The 26925-nt window shown below is 39.6% G+C and overlaps 1 protein-coding gene across 2 annotated transcripts in view; it reads left to right on the top strand.

Annotated features, from left to right (window-relative positions):
* LOC117888172 (ephrin type-A receptor 6-like) overlaps positions 1-26925 on the top strand; it is a 385983-nt gene that overhangs the window by 145237 nt on the left and 213821 nt on the right. For both annotated transcript variants that reach the window (XM_034791377.1, XM_034791386.1), the window contains exons 3-4: positions 13836-13883; positions 14307-14469. In XM_034791377.1, the coding sequence (XP_034647268.1) occupies positions 13836-13883; positions 14307-14469 (211 nt within the window). The remainder of the gene's footprint in view (positions 1-13835; positions 13884-14306; positions 14470-26925) is intronic.

The following is a 26925-nucleotide window of genomic DNA, read 5'->3' on the forward strand; positions in this document are numbered from 1 at the left end:
AGAGTGGGGATCAAATTTTGGGACCTGAAAAGCACCTCGTTTCTTTGGAGTGAGGGAGGCACAAGATTGGGAAGCTGAGGAAGGTGAGACAAGATCTCAGAAGATAAACTGATAAACATCCTGACTTGTCCATACCAAATCAAGTCTCTTCGTTGTCTGAGGTGTGCCTGTTATTCTAATACTTACTGTCAAGAAACTAGAACCATTGTCATCCCAGGCATTTCCTCCCAGTTTGCCCCAGTTCTTCACTTCAGTTATTTTACTACTTCAGTAGATTGGACATACTGAGAGAACAGTGACGAGAGACCCCTGCACTCCTGAATCTAGTTTTGCAGCCACAAACTTCCCCTCATATAGGACAAATTGTTATCATTTCATCCTGTAATATCTTTCACACCCAATAACAGACTAGATAACTACATGAACCCAGGCCACATCTTAGATTAAGCAGTGATGCCAAAAGCAAATGTACTAAGCCCGAAGTCTGCTCTTTCATATCCAAAACAATCACACAACGGGCTGAGGATATAGGACTCAGAAAGGAAAGATGAGATCTTCCAGAGTGAGTCATTCCCTTTTCAATGTAACAAAATGAAACATTTTATAGCACCGTATATTTTTAAATAAAAGACTAGACCTGTTCAATTATTTTTGTTAGTGCAAGATTATGCATTAAATAGGGTTTCACCTTTAAAGGCTTGGTTTGGTTAACCAACTCAAGCACTGAGGAAAGCTGCTGACTCAGTATAATTAAAGAACTCTCATGTAATTCTGTTATGATTGTCTTATTTAAACCAAGAAAGCTAATGCTGTTGATTTAAAGAGCTAGTGTATAGAAAACTCTCTCTTGTAAAGTTTTTATTTTTATTTATGTATTTATTTATTTATTTTAAAATGCATTGATATTAATAGTTTCAAAGTGCCCTTTCTCAATGCTCTTGTCACGGAGGCTGAGTTAACAACCTATTATTATGTACTCCTCCCTGAGTTGTTACTAGCTTGATGGTCTTTTGCAGGAATACACCTGCTTCTCATAAAAACATTTATGTTGCTGCAGAAATTGATGCCTCCTGTATTTGCAGTGACCTTGTACAAACTACATTGATTTTAAACCTTGAGAAAAAAAAAGGATTTCTAAATAAAATGATCATGTCTCCCTTTATACACCGCCACAAATATTAGTATGTTATAGCATTGTAGTAGCCATGCTGCTGAACTAATAGTTAAGGAGGCACTTCCATTTTAAAAATCTGATTTCATATATGTATAAGTTTCCTAAAAACAATTTGTTCATCTGAAGTTTTCCACACTTGTGCTCAGCTCAAAGTTGTTTTCTCTGAGTTTCGTAAGATTCAGATGGGGCATTTTTTAGTTTTATAAACACACAAAACCTTGGATTCCCTGCCTTAAAAGAAAAAAAAATCAGGGTTTGGTCTGGTTTTGTAGGGAGGAAGTTGGGGGATTGTTCTTTTAAAGACACACTTAGCTAACTTTAAAGTGGCTTATTTTTCAAGCTTCACATTTGCTTAATGGACTTACTCCTTTAAGGAGAAAAAATTCCTTTGAGATGTCTGAAGAAACTTAGTTTATCAATAATGAGTCAAATTTATCAGTGATGTAACTCCAGAGGCACAGTGGAGTTATACCAGGGATGAATTTGGCCCTGTGAAGCTAACCAAATTAGAAAACCATGCATTAGCTATCTACTGTGTGTGATAATTTACTGGTTTGTAAACAATGTATTGAGATTTGTGTAGCTGGAGGTGTCTGCATAGTGAAATGTATTAAATTGAATCTCTCAGGGTCTTCCCTGCATATTGGTCAGAATCTATCCTCCTGAACTCCCTTACTATATTTATTGGAATGATTGCACATTAAATTCAAACTTCAGTCATTCTAGGAATTTGTGCTATATACCCTACAAAGCATATAAACTTTGAAACCACTAGCAAGAACTCTGGAAGAAATTCTCTTAGTGCCCTCATATCACTTTAAGATGACATCAGAAGAAGCCACCTTTGCCCATACATTTCAGATTTCGTACACATTACATGTAGGGCCATACAGCTAAGATCTCTGTGATAACAGAAAAAATAGCAGTTAAACACAGAAAAGGACTACTAGATTAGATAACCTACCTGTCAATGCAGGAATTCCTCATAATGTATACAAACAACGAGGAGTCCGGTGGCACCTTAAAGACTAAGATTTATTTGGGCGTAAGCTTTCATAGGTAAAAAACCCACTTCTTCAGATGCATGGAGTGAAAATTACAGAAACAGACATACATATATATTGGCACATGAAAAGAAGGGAGTTACCTTACAACCAGGGCTGCTGCAACCCATTAGGTGACCTAGGTGGTCGCCTAGGGCGCTAACATTTGGGGGGCGGCAACTGCAGCGGCCGGATCTTTGGCCGCCCCGGTCGTCGTCGGTATTTCGGGGGTGGGACCTTCCGCCGCCTCTGTCGGGGGTGGCATTTCGGGGGCGGGACCTTCCGCCACCTAGGGCGGCAAAAAAGCTGGTGGCGCTCCTGCTTACAACTTGTTTTGTCCAGTCTAGTTTTAGATGTCACAAAAGACAGGGCTTCCATCTTTTCTTTTTGAAGATTATTCCAGAGCCGAACAGGAAGTTTTTGCTGATATTTAGCCTAAATTGTAGTTCTCATTACTTTCCACTGTCCTATATAATTCTCCCCCCTGTTATCTTCACCGGTCTTAGCAAGACAGGAGATAATATACTATAGGACCACAGTTTATGTCGGTAGTTAGCACAATCTATGCAACCTGGTAGATTAAGTTTTTGCTTTATATTTCAGAGGTAGTGACTCACAATTATACTCACAAGTTGTTGAAATGTATATTAAATTTTTTCAACATGATTCTAGACTAACAGTTACTACTTTTCTATGGAAAGGAAGATGTCTGAGCTACTGTAAATCATTTCACATTCAAAAAAATCAATGTTAAAAATGAAATGCTAATCATATAAAAACCATGGGGACAGATTTTTCTCTATTACAGCATGTAAATCTGGAACAATTCCATTTGCATCAGTGAAGTTACTCCAGATTTACATCAGCTTAACTCAAAAGAATTGAGCCTATGATATCAATAAAAGTACTTGGTTCAGGCTGTTTAAGTAGCCAATTTAAAAGAGAGACATTTTGAGTTAACTTGGTATGCTCTACTCAATTCAGAGTTCTCTTCTGTGTGTTTATGAACCATCAGAAAGTAGCCAGCTTAGCGTTAATTATGTCTTGTTGCTAGATAATATTGTAGCACTAGGGAACTTCTCCATAGCTTAGCAGGTAGGAATAGTCTCTCTGGCAAAGGAAAACAAGAAGGTATTCATAAATCTGCAGTGCTGAGAAAGTAAAAAGGTTATATTGGTGTGGATGTTTAAAGATAGACAACTAATGATCTCAAAAGCAGCCCAGTCATCCTCACATGTCCTTCCACCTTGAAAGCCTAGACGTATTAAAAGGGAGTTAAATGAGGTCTATATCACAGAATGTCTTTGAAGCAGTATAACATTTTTCAAAAATCAGGGGGTAACCGTGTTAGTCTGTGTCTACAAAAACAACAAGGAGTCTGGTGGTACCTGTTAGTCTTTAAGGTGCCACCAGACTCCTTGTTATTTTTCAAAAAGGCAGGCATAGAAATGCACACAGTATATAGAGCAGCTAAAATTCTTTATCACAGCTGTGGAGTAATGGGATCCTGAAAACTGGTACAGTAATAGAAGTGGGTTCAAAATCCTCAATCCAACCACCCATGAACATTGTGGGGATTCAGAAATCAGACAAGCATCTACAGATGCACAAATGAAACAAGTTACACTTGACATAGGCACCAATAGGATATCCTGACTTTTGTGCATCTCTCACTTACTTCTGTAGTATTTTGTAATTTGTTTGCATTCATACCCATTTGAATATTAACAGTATACAGGGAATTGTGCACTCACATTAAAACTATGATGCTTTTGTAAGTCAAACTACAGTACCTGCTATATCACAACCTCCATTTTGGATTCCTTCCTCTGAAGAGTGAATCTTCATTGTTATATTTAAAGTTTGGTTTTAGTTTTAAATGCTTCCGTAAGTTTAAAATGTCTCCTGATTGAGGTTGAAATAAAGAAAACTTGTTAGGTCCTGCCATGTGGGAATGCATCAGTTTATATGCACAGCGTTATTATAACTACATGAATTGATATAGCTAGTAGGCTAATGTAAGTTAGAAAGTTCCCATCCATTTGTCACAGCAACTTAGAGAACTGTCGGCTATTTGGCTTGGAGCATGTTTAAAAGTTACTTGAGCTATCCTTTTTTGTTATCTTCCATCTAGGATTTGCAATTTGAAAACTTTATTAACCAGTGACCTACTTTCCATCTTTACCTAGAAGTGCTGTGTCTACAAAGCACAATATTATGTGGGTTTTGTCTCAGGTGTGCTGCTGAAAAAGTTGCTGAAAAGATAAGCCAAAAACAGTTAGGAATGTGTTCAAAAAGAAGACAGGAAAATATTTGAGTGATAACATTAAGATTTTTTTTTTCTGAATTGTATCAGACTTCTCAAAAAACTCTATGTTGGGATGAAATGTGGCATAAAAATATTACAAGGGGACTGGTTTCTCTTTGAGGAAGTTGGGGTAAAATAAATTGGGTTCAGTATGGGAAGTTAGCTTCAACTGCAGCTATGGAACAACCACCACCGTGTTGTAATAAAGTATCTTAAGTATTACTGTCTGTCATGCTAAAAACTAATTCTATCCCTCCAGTGCTTTGATTAACCTTTCATTAAAGTACTCATGGCTCTGAACTCAGAATTTCCTCCAAAATTATGAGTTTCATGCATTCAATACTAGGTTCAAAATCTCCATGCACATACCTTCTTTTTGGTGGTTCTCCGGAAATTTAAGAGTGCACAAGTGCTTTATAAGGAACTCCTCTGCTTTCCTTCTCTTCAGTATTAAACTATCCTTCTGTCTCATTTTTGCAATCAAGCATGTAATATGTATAAAAATGTAGTGCTCACACCTGAAAACTCTTATTCATTCTTGTTCTCCCACAGGAGTCAACTGAGTTGTTCACCAGAGTAAGTGTAGGTAGGATTGCATCCAAAGAGCAGTGAGGGGCTGGGGGATGAGGGGAGTACAGATCTGTGCAATAGTTAATTTTAACCAAGCACATTATTTGCATTAAAATCTCTTTATTGACTTTTATGTTGTATTCCAAGATAAAGATGAGACAGGAGAACCCAGCTACAGAGTTCATGCTATAATCTGCACATATTCATTCCTTACTTTAGAGAGTAGATATGGAGGCTTTCTTACCCTAGAACAGCGGTCAACAACGTTTGGCACGCGACTCGCCAGGGTAAGCACCCTGGCGGGCCGGGCCAGCTTATTTACCTGCTGACGCGGCAGGTTCCGCCAATCGCGGCCCCCACTGGCCGCGGTTCGCCGTCTTGTGCCAATGGGGGCGGTGGGAAGCTGCGGCCAGCACATCCCTCGCCAGCACCGCTTCTCACCACCCACATTGGCCCGCGACGGCGAACCGCGGCGAGTGGGGGCCGCAATCGGCCGAACCTGCTACGTCAGCAGGTAAATAAGCTGGCCCGGCCCGCCAGGGTGCTTACCCTGGTGAGCCGCGTGCCAAACGTTGCCGACCCCTGCCTTAGAACAATGTTTTGTAGTAAAGTTTTCCTAGGAACAAAAAGACACCATAGTGTTTCCTACTGTCTATTGGACTCCATGTTAGGTCGTGTGAACAGAACTTGTCAGTTCTTCTATTTCAAAGAGTCATAGGAATGGAAGGGACCTTGAGAGGTCATCTAATCCAGTCCTTTGCACTCATGGCAGGACCAAGTATTATCTAGACCATCCCTGACAGGTGTTTGTCTAACCTGCTCTTAAAAATCTCCAATGATGGAGATTCCACAGCCTCCCTAGGCAATTTATTCCAGTGCTTAACCACCCTGACAGTTAGAAAGTTTTTCCTAATGTCCAACCTAAACCTCCTTGCTGCAATTTAAGCCCATTGCTTCCTGTTCTATCCTCAGAGGTTAAGAAGAACAATTTTCTCCCTCCTCCTTGTAACAATCGTTTATGTACTTGAAAACTCTTGAAAACCGTCATGTCCCCTCTCTGTCTTCTCTTTTCCAGACTGTACAAACCCAGTTTTTTCAATCTTCCCTCATAGGTCATGTTTTCTAGATCTTTAATCATTTTTGTTGCTCTTCTCCGGACTTTCTCCAATTTGTCCACATCCTTTCTGAAATGTGGTGCCCAGAACTGGACACAATACTCCAGTTGAGGCCTGATCAGCACGGAATAGAGGGGAAGAATTACTTCTCATGTCTTGTTTACAACACTCCTGCTAATACATGCCAGAATGATGTTCACTTTTTTTGCAACAGTGTTACACTGTTGACTCGTATTTAGCTTGTGGTCCACTATGACCTCCAGATCCCTTTCCACAGTACTCCTTCCTAAGCAGTCATTTGTATGTGTGCAACTGATTGTTCCTTCCTAAATGGAGTACTTTGCATTTGTCCTTCTTGAATTTCATCCTATTTACTTCCGTTTGTCCAGATCATTTTGAATTTTAATCCTATCCGCCAAAGCTCTTGCAAACCTTCCCAATTTGGTATCCTCCGCAAACTTTATAACTGTATTTTCTATACCATTATCTAAACCATTGATGAAGATATTGAACAGAACCGGAGCCAGAACCAATTCCTGCGGGATCCCACTCGTTATGCCCTTCCAGCATAACTATGAACTACTGATAACTACTCTCTGGGAACGGTTTTCCAACCAGTTATGCACCCATCTTATAGTAGCTCCATGTAGGTTGCATTTCCCTAGTTTGTTTATTATAAGGTCATGCAAGACAGTATCAAAAGCCTTACTAAAGTCAAGATATACTACGTCTACAGTTTCCCCCCATCCACAAGGCTTGTTACCCTGTCAAAGAAAGCGATCGGGTTGGTTTGACACTATTTGTTCTTGACAAATACACGCTGACTGTTACTTATCGCCTTTTTATTTTCTAGATGTTTGCAAATTGATTGCTTAATTATTTGCTCCATTATCTTTCCGGGCACAGAAGTTAAGCTGACTGGTCTGTAATTCCCCGGGTTGTCCTTTTTTCCCTTTTTATAGATGGGCACTATATTTTCCCTTTTCCAGTCTTCTGGAATCTCTCCTGTCGTCCATGACTTTTCAAAGATAATTGCTAATGGCTCAGATATCTCCTCAGTCAGCTCCTTGAGTATTCTAGGATGCGTTTCATCAGGCCTTGGTGACTTAAAGACATCTAACTAATTTTTAACTTGTTCTTTCCCTATTTTAGCCTCTGATCCTGCCTCATTTTCATTGTCATTCACTATGTTAGACATCCAATCACCACCAACCTTCTTGGTGAAAACCGAAACAAAGAAGTCATTAAGCACCTCTGCCATTTCCATATTTTCTGTTATTGTATTCCCCGCTTCATTGAGTAACTGGCCTACCTTGTCCTTGGTCTTTCTTTTGCTTCTAATGTAGTTGTATTTATATATTTATGCAGTACTATCTCATGTTAGGAATTCAGTGTTGCAAGGAAAGCAGCACTGCAGTTCCCCTATGAAGAGTGGAAAATTGTTAACTAATTCATTTGATTGCTATAAGGGGTTTTATGGTGGTGGTCCCTTACTTCTAGCCAGAAAACAAGCGTGTGTGTGTGTGTGTGTGTGTGTGTGTGTGTGTGTGCACGAGCGAGCGCACATTTTAAAAAGACGAATTGGAGGGAGTCAAGGGACTATGAAGCTGGTCTCCAGCAGAAGGAGCTCACTCCATTTTAAGAGTTATGTTTGGCAAATTAGTGGCTTAGGAGTTCAATATGTGTTAGGAGTTTGCTCTAATGCATATTAGATTTCAGTTGAAGGATTTCAGCTACGTGCCTTTTTGTCCATAGGTTTGGATTTTTTGAAGGGGGGCTAATTTCATGTGATTGATGTTATTGAAACTCTATAAGCTTTCTATGATCTTAAATTAAAGGTTCCCAATTTTGATATTTATAATGCACTCCCGACTTCTTCTGTTCTTTCTCTCTTCCCTATATCTATGAGTCTATAATTCACAACTTCTGTGCTTCAGCTTTACTGTACGACTGTTCCTAAATAAAAGAAATGGAGAGGAAAGAAAGAGAACTCTCAATTGCCTATCTATTTGCTTTTTTATTACATGTAGGGAATGGTCATTGCAGTGTAGTACATTAATCCTCCTCTTAAAATGATCATTACATCCACCTCCTGTATCTGGTAATTAATTTTTTCATATTGAATTTTCACAAATAGAACAATGAAATACAGACAACTATAATACAATAAAGGAATAAAACATCAGAAAAGTAAGTCAGGCAACTTTGCAAAAGTGAGGAACTTTAACAAATTAAAATGGAAAATTTACCCCAAGATCTCACAGTAAGGAGTAAATTGAATAAAATATTGATTTTTGCACACAATGATGTGAAGCATCTTAATTTCTGAGGTGATAAAACCTTTTAGGTGAGAATGTTGACAAAGTGTGCTATAGGACATATAGACATTATCCACAGGACATTACGTATGTAAAGTTAACTATTCGTATGTTAAGAATTCATTGAAATGAACAGGAACTCTGGTCAGCCCTCTGCTGTTAAATAATCTTATTTGATATTCTGCTAGTAAAACAACCGAGGTGATAAGTTGTTTAGCACAGAATTCTTCTTTCTACTGTTTGGCTGTATATGTGAACTTTTCATAGGATAGTGTTCAAATTAATAATGCAAAATGTAACATAGGTGACTCTTCCACCAAGGATAATACAGTTCTTAGCTGTAGTTTATCTTTTCTACACTACAAACCTGGTGACATGTCTCTGAGGGCTCACAAATTCTGTAGTCCCTGGTTCCTTACTGATAAATTTTAGAACCAATGTCCGAGGTGATTTGTAGGTAAAAAAGCACAGTGTGAGTAAAGATTGATTTGTGGTCTTTGTAACTGAGGCAATGCTAATTTGAAACCAGGAATGGCACCTAAAATCATACTGGGGTTCTGCCATTGTAGCAGGCTGTTTAGGCTTTGTGGTGTCACTTATGGTTGGTTCGGCTGAATCAATGTTGCCAACTCTCATGATTTTTATCATGAATCTCATGATAATTGGTGTTATGCTTAAAACCACAGCTCCTGCAGTCTTGTGAATGTGATAATCTGAGCTTTCATTTAAAGAAAAATATTTTTAGCCCTCATGGGTAAAGAGAAAAGCATGAAAACATGACCTCCAGGCTTTAAAAACTGGAAGGCAAACAAAAGAACCTCAAATGATTTTTGTTTTATTTTGTTTTTTAATCTCAGATTTTTATAAACCATTCTCACGATTTGGGGTGCTTGATTCAGATGTTGAGATTGGCAATACTGCTAATGTCTCTGACTTTTTGGCCTGCCAAAATTAAGAGCGGTCTTTAAAATGTTGATTCAAAAGTTTTCTTTAGTAAATATTTTAAATTAGAAAAGACGCATGACTAGAATATTTTATGGGTGTTGGAGATGAGGGATTTAATATGCAGGCTAACCTAGCATTTTCAAGACACATGCCCCACCCCCTTTACTGTATTCTGATTCCAGATTTTCCATAACTGATTTAAGGCATAGATTTAACTTTCTTCCTCCCAGTGTGGTCACCTTGTCAATGTGATTTATAATATCTTATCTAATGTCCTTATACCCTGTTTTCTTCTTGGCCCTCCATATTATTTAATCTTTAATAACACACCCTCTCTCACTTTGTCCACATCATTCATTGTGCTGGTGAGATTTCAAGCACCTTTGGAGTCACCCTGTCCCCTTCTCTCTCCATTTTATGTTCTCCTGTTCATGGCTCACCTCACTTCACCTCAGCCTTTCCTGGTACATAATCCAATTAAAGTGATGTTTGGCTGGGTTCTGACCTATCTGTATTTTCTTTAGATTGGTTATCCATTCTACCCCTTTCCTGCTGACAGCTTTGCTTACCTATGGAAAGAGTGATGAACTGACTGACAGACAATCAAAATATAAAAGTACTGAATGGCCAAAGTGGTAAAGCACACTTCAATATTTCAGGCACCTAAACGGTTATAGCTCAAAAACCAAACAAAAATAAAAAAATACACATGGTACCCAGTGACCAGCAGCTTTCACAAAACCTAGTACATTTATTTTAGGACAAATCGTTACAGAAAAAACTTGTCATAAACCAATAAACAGTCTCCCTGCATGCTAAGCTTACCACGTGTCAGCCATCTTCCAAATGGAGACCCAGGAAGGGTCCAGTTCTTCACATCCTTCTAGCAGGGTTGTGCCCTTTTGGTTACATTCTCAGGTCAGTTTTTGGATCAAAATGAGGGTCCCCTCCAACAGTTCAGGCTGGCCCTTGATATCACAAGATCTTTGTTTGTCTCCTGGCCCTCTTGAACTGGGTTGAACCAGCATATGCAATTCATCCCAGGGGAAGGTTCTTCTCTGGAGTTGTTTCCCTCTCTCGAGATCTGCAGTAATTACTCCTCACTTGTTTTAGTTCCTTGTGGAAGCTTGGTAACTTGCTGTGAAGCTAGTATACAATCCCTAGTGCCCACAGTTACATATAATATTCATAGATACACAAGTTTGTTACTAATCCCAGTGCCTATGGCATCGGGCACATCCCAGTATAACAGCCTTTTGAAAATTCTCTACTCCCAAGGTGTCACATCTGTCACAAGTATGTGCTGTATTTTAAGACTATGAAAATGTTAACTAATTAAATTCACATCACCTTTTTGAGGTAGCTAAGTAGCATTATCTCCAATTTACAGATGAGGAAACTGAAGAAGAGATGTGAGGTTGCCCTTTCCCATGCCCACAGAGATGTGATTAATAGGCGTTCCTTGCTCCCAAGGTTTAAGTCATTCCTTTAGATACTGCTGCATCTCTCAACAACCATGTCTACATGTATTCATCAGGTTGATACACCCAGGAAAGGAGAAAATATTAGATTGCTCTTTTACACTTTTCTGTGTTCATCATTCATTGAGTTTAAATAAACATTGATATACTATAAGTGGCAGAACCCTGTAATATTATTCTTTACTATAACATATTATTTATTCAGCTCTGACATTGTGACCTGTACTCAGGAGAAAATGATGGCCCCCATGGTCTATAGTGCTTCTATTAATATTTATATATATACAATAGTGTATAGTGCCTTGACAGTACTGAGTAGGGAGAATATAATTTAAAGGAAGATAATTTAAAGACATAGTGGATCCAACCCACATTAGCAAACAGAACAGCTGACTGCTTATGTAAATGTCCAGTTATTGTCTCAATGAATTCTTTTTGCACACACAAATTTGAAAATTTTGAATCACAGTCATAGGCGGCGAGTTATATGGACCTGTGGTACCCATACTCCACCAATATTCCGGAACATGGGCCCGGCTCCATCAATGTTTGGGTTTATATTTTCACAGCTGTCCCGTCCATAGGATGGACCAGGGCAACCGCCCGGGGCCCCGTGCTTCAGGGGGATGCGGGGTCCAGGGCAGCCTGGGGGTTAGGAAAGATGGACCATGGTCTGACCCAGTATGGTAGCGCTTATGTTCATATGTTCTTACTTGGTGAGAGAAGATTTCCTTAGAAATAAAGAGAGAGTAAAAGGTATCACATGTATGGTTGATAGCATATTTTCTACCTAAGATTCTGGACAGTCTTAAGCTATTTATTCTGGTGCAATAGCACTATTATAATGCCATTAATGGGGTTTTGGGTTAGTTTATTTTTGCTTTGTATATTTTGGCCAAGTTAAATTTGTTATGGAGAGGAGCACTTAGAGGCCCATAACTTCATATTTTTGGTTGTGAGCTAGCATTAAGTACTTTTCTGGTTTACACTGTATTTACCTCTTTAACTCAGGCTTCACACGTTCAGCCTGTGTGTTCTCCCTAAATACGTTTCTGATAAGTATCCTAAATTGCCTGAAAACTACAGTGAAGTATTACTGTTAACATGAAGGAACACTATACTTGTTGCATATTGACCCTGATCCATATACAGAGGGGAGACCATTTGCATGCCTTTTATCTCTCCCTGCAAAAGGGTTTGACATTTCCGCAGCACTATTTCCCCCCTATTATGGACTCTTCCAAAAGCCCCTCTGTAATCCTGTGCTCCTCCGTGCAAGCATATGCTTTGTGGACAGGGCAGATCAGGGCACAAAATTTGCTCTATTGCTCCACACCCACATGTACCTCAAGCCCTTCAGAAATTATTGGAAAAGACAATACATAATATTACTATGTGATATTGTCCACTGAACTCCTCCATGTCCTTGGGGATAAAGCTGAGAGAGTCCCTGGTAGCCAATGCTTTGTGTGTTATCATCACAGGCCTTAAGAACCAGAGACCTAAGCTGGTACAGAGGAACTACTGTTTTTCCAATCAAACAAAAAGTGACTCTATTCTGCAGCTTTGAAAAACAAAATTAGCATTTTTGCCTCTCTTGAAGGGAAAATAAACAATTTTGTCAAACTTCCTAGAAAATGGAAGTTTAGGGGTCACAAAATTGACCTAACTAAAATGGTTAAAATGTGTGTGAGATTTAGCAGAATCCTTTTGCCTTTTGATACCATAGAGTACCATTCTATCAGTTTTTAAAATTCTGTTGTTTATTTGTATTATCTGTATTCTCCCTCCATATGTACATATATATTTTACATGTTACATATTTTGTTTTTATGTTATGTAGCATTGGTTGTTATTTCAAAATTTAATAACAGTCTGCTTTAAATAAGTAGCAACTTGAGGATTTTCTCTTAATATAGTTTCTCAAATTATCTCCAGAATTTGAACAGTGGGCATTGGTTGTAATAATCTTAAATTTTGGTTGATGTTTGCCCAACCCCAAATACCAACACTTATCTGTGTGAAATCCTGATGTGGTTTAGTTAGTTGATTTTGCTGTAGTGCAAACATTGATGCTAAATTCATCTTTGGGGTAACTCCATTGAACTCAGTGAGGTTCCATCAGGGATGAATCTGGCTTAATATGTTTGCCATGTCCTGCTTCATGTAAAAGCATATGTATATTGCTCAAAAGTAGTAAATTTCTGCATTGTAACTGCAAGCTGCTCTTTTCCCTGCTGCATCTTCTCCACATTAACAAGCAAGAAACAACTTTTGAATAACTTAATATAGCACGTAGCATAATATCAGTGCATGTATACATTTGTGGTGCCCTGTGAGTACTGCTATTATATTATCGAGAGTATGAACAGTTCTGCTTCAGCCTGAATTGTAGATGAGACATTCTCTAGCATAATAAAGGTGACCTGCAGGCATTGTGTAAAATATTAGAGATTACTGAATTATGGAATGGCAGTAACTAATGAAATAACTCTCTGCTCTATTATATCACACCCTCACTGTGTCCTAAAAATATGGAACTATCACCAGCATGCTCTGTGTGCAAAACTACTTATTACTGAGTTTGTGCAGTAATAAGTGTACTAAAGACCTGATCTTGAGAGGTGCTGAGCACCTGTAACTCCCTGTGACTTCAGTAGGAGTTGGGGGTTCTCAACAACTCCCAGAATCGTCTGGAAAATACTTAACATGGGAATTCTGCAAAGAATGTTTTTCATTATAGTGTGCCAGGGAATTTATATACAATCACATTACAGCTAACTGGAGAGAAAAATTAAGTTCAGCAACAACAAAGCAGTTGAACCATGCTAGAAGTTTTCGAACTAAAAAAAAGTTAATCTATATTTTCTTTTACCTACAGGCCTACCCACGGATAGCGCCGGCATTTTGGCACTACCTGCGGGTAGAAGTGAGTAGCGGGTATTTGAATACTCCCACATCTTTACACTTTACTAGTACTTACTGAACTTCTAATTTGTCCATTGTGCAAAATATGTAGCTGCCATTTCAGCTGCCATTTTCTGTGAATGTAGTCATGTATTAATACTATATTATTTTGACTACAGTATAATTACTAACCCAAATCACAAAGGTACAATATGCATTGTATGAAAGAATAAGCAAAATTTCTTAAAATATTTCTGATCTAACGTCATGTCATACATTGTGATGATAGCAAAATATCAGAGTACCAGAATTCATACCTGCACCTCCTTTTATGAAAAAATTTTACATTCATAAGAAAAAAGCAGAGCTTTCTATTTGGACTATTGTTATTACAAAGTTTGCACAACTCAACTTGATATCATTTCTCCCCTCTTCTGTCCATCAGGAGCATGAGCAGCTCAGCTATTCCTCCACAAGGTCCAAGGCTCCAAGTGTTATCATCACAGGTCTCAAGCCAGCCACCAAGTATATATTTCATATCAGAGTCAGGACTGCAGCAGGATACAGCGGCTATAGCCAGAAGTTTGAATTTGAAACTGGAGATGAAAGTAAGTCTTAAGGAAGGGACAAATGTGACTACCATAGAAGTAGTGTCTAATTCTAAGTCAGTCAGACCTTGGGAGTATGAATGAGCTGAGTATTCACCACACACGCAACACAGAATGCCCACTGGGTTAATGTAAAAAAACAAAAAACTTTTTCACACATCCCCTTAGAGGGGTTCCCTTTATATTGAACTTAGGAACAACAAAAATAAAAATCAGCCTGAGATGAACATTGAAGGGTTCTTTTTTCCTTGCAAGATTTCCTCATCCCAACCCCTTTCTTTCCCTAGAGACTTTGCACCTTTTATCCTCCTGAAATGGAGCTTATAAGACCCCCAAGGTATGGATACCAGCAGAGTAGTCTTGTGCGTTCATGCAAGATCCTAGAACCTCACATCCTCTCACAGAGAGCCTTTCATCCGTTGGCTTTCAGTACTCCCATTATCTAAGAATAATGGAATGGAAACAATTATGTTTATTTCCAATCAAACAGTAAGTCTGTTAAATACCCAAGTAAGAAGCAAGCATATAAAAAGCCTCAAAAAGATCTGTGAACAACTTCTGTAATGAAACCCAAGCCATCATTAAAATCCCAGTTAGGATGTTTGTAAATATTTGATAGAAAATTAGTATACATACCACATTAAAAATGTTCATTAGTGAAATTACATTAATTAACCACTTACCCATACCATGTCTCATTAATGTGTTGAACTTCATGCTGCTTAAGCTGAAGTACAGACTGAAGTCTTCTTATAAATGTATATGTTTTCAAAATAGACTTCATAGATAAATAAGAAATTACCAAAGCCTCATGAAGAGGGTCATATAATATTGCTGACAAAATGTAAATGAATGTATTTAGCATAGAGGTTTCAAATTTATCCAGGAATGATCAGCTGGACCACAAAGTGACAAAGTGGAAAATGTATTCTAATTCTGTACTATTCTGGGAAAGTGACTTTTGTACCAATATGGAACTATGGATCCTTAATATGGCATCCAGACAAACTGTTTACCAGTCAAAGGTTATGGGACTGTCGTGACCATTCAACCAAAAGCAATTCAGAAGCTAAGAATGTAGAGAATTAGTTACTAAAATGTCAATTCAATTTAAATTTGCTTCTCCAGACAATAGTTCATAGCTAATCCCTTTCATACATAATATCTCAGATAAACATTGAGACTGCTCCTGACTCTACACTAATGGACTTGGGGTAAAAATACCTAAAGTGCCTCTAAGCCTTAAACTGTTAAATACCATTTTCAAAAATAACGTATGGCCAGATTTTTAAAGGTATCTAAGTACCTTAAGATGCAGATAGGCACCAAGTGGGGTTTTCAAAAAATCTGCATACTTCTAAATGTTTTGGTTTGACATTTTTGAAATGAAACACTTCAACTTTTGAATTTTACTTCACTTTTATTTTTTCAAAAAGGTACAAAATAAAAATTTTGAAAACAAAACACATTTTGTTTGACCCAAAATATATATTTTACTTTTTTAGTTCGACCACTGAAAAATAGGAATAAAGCTATATGAATAACCAAAGTGCCTAAGTTTTTTTTGAAAAATGTGACAGGCTCCTAAGTCATTTATATGCTTTTGAAAAGTTTATCCTTGGCCCTTTAGCTGAAAAAGTATAGGCTCATGCATTCAGATCCAGATGACAGTGGTGTCATTACAAGTGTGGTTGTGGTATTACATTTACTCTGGCCAGACAACCTCATCCCAAATTTCTGAGGTCTACAGCAGTTCAAACTGCCATAAGGGCCACCACCTGTGATGATGCTCCTGGGCAGGCTGTCTGTGGGGATTTAATCCTCACCTCTGTATCTAAAACCATGAGCCCCTGCTTCTCAAGATAAAGGACTAAGAGTAAAGCAGATCACAAAAAGGAAGGAAGTTTCTTTTTCACCTATGCCCCAAGAGGTTGTGATTAGTAGTTTTCTCATTCTGAAAATGCATATTATGTGATGTATAGAAAACATCTTTATTATTTTGGGTGTTTTGCTTGCTGCAGCAAAGGAGTCATTGGCATGCATACATTATTTTAAGTATTGTGACTAATAATATTATTCAATATCCATATTGTATGGCTCTCTCACAGTTTACTGCAGACCAAAAATTCAGGCCCACCTTGCTAACATTTTGGTAAATCTGAGCTGAGTTTTGAGTCAATCTGGGCTCACTGATGATTTCAAGTGGAAATCATTGGGAACTCAGTTGTTTTGACCTGTAATTAGCATGCGACTGTTTCAGCTGAGTTAGATTAGGAATTATTTGGTTTGTTCAAATGCTTAACTCAAAGCAAAATGTAATGGTGTATGAATCTACATGAACTAAAATGAAAAGGTTTTCCTGAATCCAGGGCAAACTAAAATCACTAAGTTTCTCCTAAGTCTCCCTGAAAGACCTCAAGCATAGATCAGTGAATCAGAGTTCCGGTGGCGTATTCCAGGGGTCGGCAATGTTTGGCACGCAGCTCGCCAGGGAAAGCCCGTGGCGGGCCGGGCCAGGCTGGTTTGTTTACCTGCTGCGTCCGCGTGTTCGGCCGATCGCGACTCCCACTGGCCGCGGTTCGCCGCTCCAGGCCAATGGGAGCTGCGGGAAGTGGCATGGGCCGAGGGATGTGCTGGCCGCCCTTCCCGCCACCTCCATTGGCCTGGAATGGCGAACTGCGGCCAGTGGGAGCCGCGATCGGCTGAACCTGTAGACGCGGCAGGTAAACAAACTGGCCCAGCCCGCCAGGGTGCTTACCCTGGCAAGCCATGTGCCAAACATTGCCAATCTCTGGTATATTCCATAGACCTAATACTAATGATTTGATCCTCCATGAGAACTGCATTTTGAATACTGGATGTGTCTAGGCATGGACAAACCTTAAATAGGCGTTCAACATATTGCCAGACTGTAACAAGTTAGCTTGAAATGATTAGTGCCCCATACATGAAAACATAGTTTGGGGATTCATTACATTTCAGAAGGAACACAGAGAGATGCAATTTTATGGCCAAAGTTATTTACAACCACATTTTAATTTAGTTAGCAGATTAAGTATCTCATGATGATCTAAGTTATGTCCACAAATAATTGTGGGTGTAAAAAGAGAAGGATGGATAAAGGCTGGACTCAGTCTCACCCAGTATGTGTAAAGTGTAATTACATGTGATTGTGACAAATGAGGAAGACACTGACAGCAGCAGACTTTAGCCCTTTCATTAGAGTGAGTTCAAAACCCAGGGAAGAAAAAGTAAAATGACAAATCAATATCTCAAAATTAATAAGGGGCTGATGCACTGCTGTCAGTTGAAGCTAGAGTTGTGTTCTCCACATCTTCAATTGTTCCTGCAGGCTGAGAGATTTGGGGTGTCAGAGAGAATTAAGTGCAGATGGTATTTCCTAAACTGTAAGACAAGTACATTTAGCTCCTTCTAGTAGCAATTGTTGCCTGACTTGTCTCTATCATGATGCACACAAAACTCAGCCTGCTAATCGTAGACAGACAGTTGACAACCTGTGACTATTCCTCTGCCCCTTCTTTCTTTTCCAGTTCCCCTCCTTTAACCTCAGTTTAAAACAAATCAAAAATAAAAGTAAACAAAAGAACTTAAAATACGTGTAACAAACAAATTCTGCCAATTCTCCACCTTGCTCATTTGCTTGTGTGTTGAATCCACATCTGCTTTAGATGGGTAATTCCTTCAGGGCAAGGATTGTTTCTTTTGTGTGTTTGTACAGGACCAAGCACCTGGGACCTGAGGCATTTCAGTACTATCAGAATATGAATATTTACTGCTAATAATAATAAAATAATACATACATATCCCTCAGTGGCAGTGAAGAAAAACTGTATGAGGACAAGCCATCTAGAATACTAATGAAGTAATTTATTGCAAGAGAGAAAATTGCTTGAAAACTCATTGGATGAAATTTAATAAAAGCATTTTAGGAGAAATATATTTAAGTAATAAAGCAAGCATAAAAATATTTCCTTAATATAGAATAGATTGTGTTGTTTTTGGTTTTGTAATAGTTATAAACACAATCAAAGTATGTATTTGGATGTGGAGTTTTGCTCTCAGGTTGGGATTGAAAGCTATAGCTTTTTATTTAAATGTTTCAAATGTTCCATGGTTTATACAAAGCAATTTCACAGAGATTTTAGAAATGAAAAATAACAACATTTTTAAACCCTGGACTAACAGAAACAAGGTGGATACAAACATTGCAAACCTCTTTTACTCCATTAGCTGTTAAAGGGATAAGAGATTTGTCAAACATGCTGGTTTGGGTTTCTGGGGGGTTTGCTAATGCTAAGGTAATATAATATAATTAACCACTATCTGGGGAAAAGAGAGGAAAATATCTTGTGATTAAAATGAAACCAGATGATTTACTCCATAGAGTAAGAGTATACAGTAAGGTTTAAAATTATCTTACACATTTATTGTTCTTTGAGTGGCTCTGCATATTCCCACTAATGGGTAAGGCACCAACTGATACAATCTAACAGGAGCCCCTTCTCCCAGCAGTGCCGGTTAGAGCACATGTGCGCCCCCTTTCTATACCTCCCCTCAGTGTTCATGAACATTCTGAGGGCAAGGGTATATAAAGGGGCACTGAGGCTATATAAGGGGGCACTAGCTCAGTTCCTTCCAACCACTTGTGCCAGATGGAAGTGAACCACTCTGGTCTTTTGGATCTGGCTTTTTTTCTCCTATTTTAGTCTATTGTCATAAATTTTTAGTGTTAGTATAAATAGTTTGTTAGTAGTTACAGTCAGCTAAGTTAATTTTCAGATTTGTTTCTATGAGGTGACGGATCAGAAGAAGATGAAGAAGAAGCCGGGCTTTAAGGGATGTACTTTCTGCCCAACCATCTTCCCGGTATTGGATGCCCATGTGAGGTGCCTTAAGTGATTCAGCAAGAGTCACTCCCCTTCTGGGTGTTCCATCTATCACACTTTCACACCACATATGGAGAGGCGTAATAGGCTGCAGGTGGTCCTATTTAAGGAAAATCTCCCTGTTAACCAATCGGGTTCCAGGAGATCTTTGGATCTGAAGACTCAGGCCTTGGCTACACTTACCAGCTAGTTCGACGGCTGGAAATCGAAGTTCTGGGTTCGACTTATCGCGTCTAGTCTGGACGCGATAAGTCGAACCCGGAAGTGCTTGCCGTCGACTGCGGTACTCCAGCTCGGCGAGAGGAGTACCGCGGAGTCGACGGGGGAGCCTGCCTGCCGCGTGTGGACCAAGGTAAGTTCGAACTAAGGTACTTCGACTTCAGCTACGTTATTCACGTAGCTGAAGTTGCGTACCTTAGTTCGAATTGGGGGGGGTAGTGTAGACCAAGCCTAAGAGGCCCATATTGTCTCTGATTGCATCAACAAGTAAGGCTAAGACTTCTGAGAAGTCCCAGGGATCCGTGCCTTCGCTGGTTCTGCCGTACATTCCCATTTCATCATATCCTCCTGTTAAAGCTGCCAGGGTGTCAGAGGCGCCATCTATTCAGTCTGGAGATAAGGACCCTATGCCTAGGTTCCAATTGTGTCCATTACAAAGAGGAAGACAAAGGAGAAGACAGCCACAATCAGGAATGCCAGATGCCATGGATCACATTTATCAGTTCCATCTGATTTGGATCCATCTTCTCTAGTACCAAAGCTGAGACCCAAGTCAGTTCCACATTCTATTTTATGATCCAGAATTACTGAGTTGAGTCTCTCTGGATCTGGTAATGCCTAAATCTGTAAGATTGTCACTGTTGTCTTTACAAACCCCTGTACCAACATCAGATCCGAAGAGGATTATTACAGTAGTAGATTATTACAGTAGTTCACTGTTTGGCCCCCGATCATTCTTTAGATCCCAGTGAGAGTTTCTTGGGGAACAGGAAAAGGAAGACCTCATCAGTTCCAAGGTCTAAATCCCCTACTCTTGAAAAGAGACATAGGATAGAACCACCTCTGCTTCCTCCTCCTCTTAAGACTTCTGTAGGGTCATCAGGCAGATCTTTCTCACCTGTCATGTCAGTTAATCCTTCAATGCAGTTATCTGCAGTGAGACCCATTGCAGATGCAAGGTTGGATCCACAGGTAGAAGAGGATCATGAAAGAGTCAAAACTACTCAGCTCTCCAGATTTTTGCCACCCAAGGCTGGGTTTACTTAGTCTTTTGGTCAGTTTGTGCCACCACATCTTATGCAGATGTTTCTGGACACTAACTATTGGAGAGACTGGTAATCTTGGACTCCATGGCTTTATTGGGCTCCACCACATGAGTTCTTGGGTCATCCACTTTGTGAATGGAGTAATAATGTTCCAGCTGATAAGGATCCAGATGCTGAGAATTTTTTGGATCAGATACCACCAGGTACATCTGCACCCCAGAAAGTAGTGCCTGATACATTGTCTGAGGAAGAAAAGGAGTTGAGTTTAGTGGATCAATTGGCATCTACTTTGAACTTACCTTCAGTTGCTGAGGAAGAGTCATTGCATCCACTATCTGACATTCTTGGTGCTCCTTCAAGGACTAGAATGTCTTTATCTATTTTGAATGCTCTCTTGCAACCTGCTAAGGCCATTGGGTTACTCTTGCTTCCTGTCAGCCCATTTCTTAAAAAGCAGACAGACTGTATCAGATCCCACAGGAGGGTATTGTATTTTTATACTCACCCTGCACCAAATTCTTTAGTGATTGCAGCAGCGAGTAATAGATTTAGGTTCGGTCAAGACCAGTCAACTCCAGCAAATAGAAAAGGGAAGAAATTGGATGCCCTTGGAAGGAAGGCTTTTCCTCCTTAATCTTTAGATATTAGCATAGCTAATTACCAGGTGGTAATGTCCCACTATCAATTCCATCTGTGGGAGAAAATGGTTATGTTTGTGCAAGAGTTACCAGACAAACAGAGGAAATTAGCCAATGCTATCTTGGCAGAGGGACAAAATGTGGCAAAACATGCTCTCAGGGCTTCTTTTGATGCTTCTGATTCTTCAGCCAGAGCCTTAGCATCTGTGGTTACTTTGAGAAGACGTGTAGTTAAGGTCTTCATCATTGACTGTGGACAGTAGGGTTAAGGTGGAGGATCTCCCTTCTGAGGGTGGTGTTTTTTTCAGTAACAAGATGGATGAGCTTTTGGAAAAGTCAGAAGAGACAAGATCTACTGCTCATTCTCTGGGTTAGTTCTCTGCTGCTAGGAGACCTCCTACTCCTTGTTTTCATTACCAGAGAACATTTTATGCTCAACCTTCTTCATATTTTTCATCTCAGAACCTTCAGCAACATCTTCAGCAAACAACTTATTTCTGGCAATCTCAACAGAAAAAGAAGTCATTCAGGTCCAGACCAAAGTCAAAGCAGATCTGCTTCATGCTCTTCTTCATTTAATACATAACCACAGATCTGGCACAAGGTTAAAAAGTTTTGGACCAACTGGCAAAGCTCCTTCCTACCCCTTGTTTGGAAACAGGCTAGACCATTTTATCAGCTATGAGAGGCTTATTACATCATGCAAACAGGTCATAGAAATAATAGGGAAAGTCTATGCCTTACGGTTCAAAATACTACTTCTTTTTAGCTCCCCTTATCCTTCCATTTTCAGGGAATATCCCACAAAAGTTGTTCTTCTATAGGAAGTACAGAAATTGCTTTTGATGGGAGCACAAAGGAAGTTCACAAAGGGGTGGGGCAAGGGTTTTATTCAAGATGGGTCCTGGTGCAAAAAAAAAGATGAGTATTTCAGTCCAATTTTAGATTTAAGAAGGTTGAACACATTCATCCAAATGTTTCACTTTCAAATGTTAATTCACACCTCCATCATCCCTCACTCTCACCATGGATTGGTTCACAATTCTCAATTTAAAGGATACATATTTCTATATTTCTATTTGGCCAAATCATTGGAAATACCTCTGTTTTGTGGTGGGACAGAGATACTTTCAGTACGAGGTCCTGCTATTTCCTCTCTGCAATGCTTAGAATCTTTACATCTCCAAAAACAGGGTATGATTGATAAAATCATCTTCACAAGAAGATCTACTGACTCACATCCAGTTTACAACTTCCCTTCTTACAGATTTAGGGCTACTTCTAAAGGTCAAAAAGTCAAATTTCTTGCAACTCAGAGAATCCACTTTATAGGATATGTACTGGACTCAGTAGCAGAAATGGCTTTCCTTCCAAGAAGAAAGATTTTTGAAGATAGTGCAATCTATTTAAAAGATTCATAGGCATTAGACCCAGAAAGTAATTTTCTTTTTACATCTGATGGGTCTCAAGGCAGCAACTACTTATGTCACTCTATTTGCATGTCTCAGAATGAGGCCAACGCAATTTTGGATGGCTCAGGTTGACAAGCCAAATCTGGACAATCTTCACATGTCAGTCACCATGCCACAAGACATGTAGATTATTTAATGTAGTAAACAAACAGAACCAATGTCCTCAAAAGGGTCATTTTCAATCCTCCTTTGCCATTCATCACCATAACCTCTGATGCACTGAACAATGGAGGGAGTTCATCTGGGTTCTCTGACCATTCAAAGTCACTGGGTGTCTCAGGAAAAGAATCTGCACATAAATGTTTTAGAATTGAGGGTGATTCACCTGGCTCTCAGATCTTTTCTGCCTCATATAAGGAGGAAAGTTATGCTGGGAGAGAGAGACAAAACTACTGTTGTGTATTACGCCAACAAGCAAGGAGGTGCTCCGTCTACTGTGTTGTGTGCTGAGACAATCACTTTCTGGGATAGGTGGGTACAGTCTACAGGATGTCTATCTGATAGCCCTGTATTTAGCAAGCGTGAGCAATGTGTTGGCAGATCAGCTCTGCAGATAGTTCTCAAATGCGTGAGTGGTCATTAAAGAACCAGATAATACAAAAGATCTTCTCCAGTTGGGGTCAGCCAGTTGTAGACCTGTTTACAACTAGGTTCAACTGTAAGTGTTGTCTTTTTTGTTCAAGAGTGGGAAAGGACAGTTGGTCTATTTCAGATGATTTTCTAATGCATTGGGGAACAGGCCATTTCTATGCTCTCTCCTTTCCCATTAATTCAGAAGGTGGTGGGGAAGATAAGACAGGACAAGGTGACATTGATCCTGGTCCCTCCAGCTTGGCTGAGACAGCAATGTCATATGGACGTGCTTCAGCTGTTGTAAGGGGTCTACAAACTGCTACACTTGCCTTGAGAGCTGTTATCCCAGCAGCATGGAAGGATTCTTCATGCACAACTCCAGTCTCTCTATCTCATGGCCTAGGCTATCAGACTCTGACTAATTTTGAACAATCTTGTTCCTCCTTTGTTCAAAATATGTTGCTGAATTCTAGTCTATAAGGAAATGGATTTGTTTCTTGGATGCAGGGAAAATCTGACTGACCAGTTACAGCTTCTATTCCTGTGTATTTGATGTATTTAAAGTCTGAAGGCCTGCCTTTAATTTATCTTTAACGTTTCTTTTGGCAGCTTTCTCAGCTTATGTTTTGATCAGTGACAGATTGTTGTTCAAGTATGATATGATTTAAAAGTTTCTGAAGGGGTTATTTAATATGTATCCCCCCCCCCCCTTGAGAGATCCAATTCCACCGTAGGATCTTAATTTGATATTATATTTGCTTATGAATATAACCTTTTAAACCCTAGGCAGAGTGTTCTTTATTTCACTTATCTATTAAGACTGTGTTTATTATTGTTATAACATCAGCCAGAAGGGTGAGCAAATTGCATGTTTTGATTACAGACACACCATTTACTAGTTTTTCATAAAGACAAGGTGGTTCTTAGACCTGATCCCAGGTTTTTACCAAAAGTAGTATCCGAGTTTCATATCAATCAGACAATACATTTACCAGTGTTTTTTCCAAAGCCACATGCTAATAAAGGAGAATCTGCTTTACATACTTTAGATCCTAGAAGGGTTTTAGCATATTATTTATATAGAACTAAAGGTTTTAGGAAGCCTTCTACATTATTTGTTTCATACGGTAAGAATCATATGGGTTATCATCTGTCTTCTCAAATTGTTTCCAGATGGGTAAAACAATGTATCCTTGAATGTTACACATTAGCAGCAGTTCCTGTGCCTACTGATGTCAGATCTAATTCCTTTGGATCAGTGGCAGCATCTTTTGCTTTGCTTAAACATGTTCCTAATGGGGAAATCTGTAAGGCTGCTACTTGGAAGTCGGTCCATACATTTACTGAACATTATGCTTTGGATATAGCTTCAAAAACAGTGCTTGATTTGGTAGAACTGTGCTTCAATCATTAATTGGGACTCTTCCCTCCTCCAGAGTTTTCAGATGGCTTGCCAAACTACTCATAAGTGGGAATACGCAGAGCCATTCAAAAAAGAATTGAAGGTTACTTATTTGCAACCAGAGTTCTTTGAGATGACTCTACATATTCACACTTCCCATCCACCTTCCCCTATTTTTCAGAGTCCTATCTTGGTTTCTCTGGGTGAGCAGAGGAAGGAATTGAGGCAGTACAGACCACAGCACTTCCTTATATAGCTTCACCCTCAGAATGTTCAGACACAGCAAGGAGAGGGCTAGTTGGAGGCATGTGTGCACTTTAATGGGCACTTTGGAGAAGTCTCCACCATTAGGCTGCACCGGTTGGCGCATTATGCCTGAGCATGAATATGCAGAGTCATCTCAAAGAACTCCAGTTACAAGTAACCTTCATTTCCTTAATATTGCACCCAAGCCTCCCTTCAGTGGGAGATTACTGTCATACTTGCTCCAGTTTACTGGTTAAAATGCAATTTGTGCTGCTTCAGTTATTTAGGATAAAATTAGATACTTCATTACGAGGAACAGCTAGAAATTTTGGAATGATTATTAATGGTGGTGCATGAAGCAGAAAGAGGACTGTCTGACCCTGTAGGAGTAATAAAAAAATTAATTAATCAGAGAGGCTGTAGCATTTGTATTGTGTGACTACTCAGAAATGTGGTAGAGCATAGAGCTTCCATTTGGAATTAGCACTAATCAATAGCTGGCTAGGAGTGTTGGCCAGAAAGGGGGCGCAACAAAAATATTGCTGGAAAAATCTGTACCAAATCCCAACTGTCAGATTTGCTGATTGAACACAGTACAGTTTATAATGTATCCTTTCATTCCTTTCTTCTTTGCCTACGCTGAGGCTCCCAATGTCATCCCCTTACTTACTTACTTCACACCGTTTTTCTCTCCTCCCTTCCCTGCTCAACCCTATTTTTTAAAAATCTTTCCACACTTCTCTATGCCATTTCTCTTCTCCCTGTCATTAGCTAGTCCTCTATTTTGAGGATACCTAAATTTGTTCTTTGAAAATCAAAGCAGAGGGCTGGTATAAAGCAAAATGTTTCAGAAATCCTTGCAATGAACCTGATCCTAGGTGTCATGATGGCTAAGAACAAGGCAGTGGGTTAACCTGCAAATGTGGAAAGCTACATGCATTATAGAGATGTACTGGTATCAGCTTTAGAGGAAATCTTGCTTAATCTGATACCGGGTTTAATGGACATAAGGATCCTGAATAGTAGATAACAATAAAATGTATGGGAACAATAGAGAGAAAGTCAGGTTGTAGGAATTGGGGAGAGAGGCAGAAAAATGAGAGTGAGGTTAGACTTGACATATTCTATGTAGAGAGTAAAGAAAGGAGTCTAATATTATCTGGAGCAAGGAGCTCAATAACAAGGGGAAAGGACATAAATGACATATAGGACTGTTTCAATCCTATCTACACCAATGGTAATTGGTGCTTTGTCCGAACAGGCCTTGGCTGTTTGCTGCAAGAGACTTTACTGAACTATTAGTAAATAAATGATGGAGAATTTGAAAATCTTAACTTGATGCTTACAATCATCATTGAACCGTTATCAGATGCTACATATACATGCTGCAGTAACATCAATAAAAATAGTGGAAGCCTTGCATTGAGCACCAATGCTAACAACTATTAACATCTGGTGCACTTGTTTCTGGGAGGACATATACATTCTGTTGGCTGGTTATAAATACTTACTGATAGATTGTGTCTGTTATTGTATGGGCCAGATGAGCTCAGGATACCCTTCCCACACTGCACAGACCTACAAATGAAACAGCCAGAGGCTGATGCTTGTACTCCCTATGCGAAAGTGGGTGGGGTTAGCTAATAAGGTCCGGAGAACTACATTAGGGTTACCATATCTCATAAATAAAAAAAGAGGACCCTCCACGGGCCATGGCCCCGCCCATTTCCCCACCCCTAGCCCTGCCCCAACTCCGCCCCTTCCCCCACCCTAACTCCGCCCCCTCCTCCCTCCCACTCCCAGCCAGGGGGAAAGGGCTGCCCCAGTGCTACCAGCTTCACGGTTTGCCGGGCAGCCCCCAGACCCTGCGCCCCCGGCCGGCGCTTCCCCAGCGCAGCTGGAGCCTGGGAGGGGAAGCGCCCAGCCGGGGGCGCAGGGTCTGGAGGCTGCCCA

The sequence above is a fragment of the Trachemys scripta genome, chromosome 1 (assembly GCF_013100865.1).
Source record: "Trachemys scripta elegans isolate TJP31775 chromosome 1, CAS_Tse_1.0, whole genome shotgun sequence".
Lineage (NCBI taxonomy): Eukaryota > Metazoa > Chordata > Testudines > Emydidae > Trachemys > Trachemys scripta.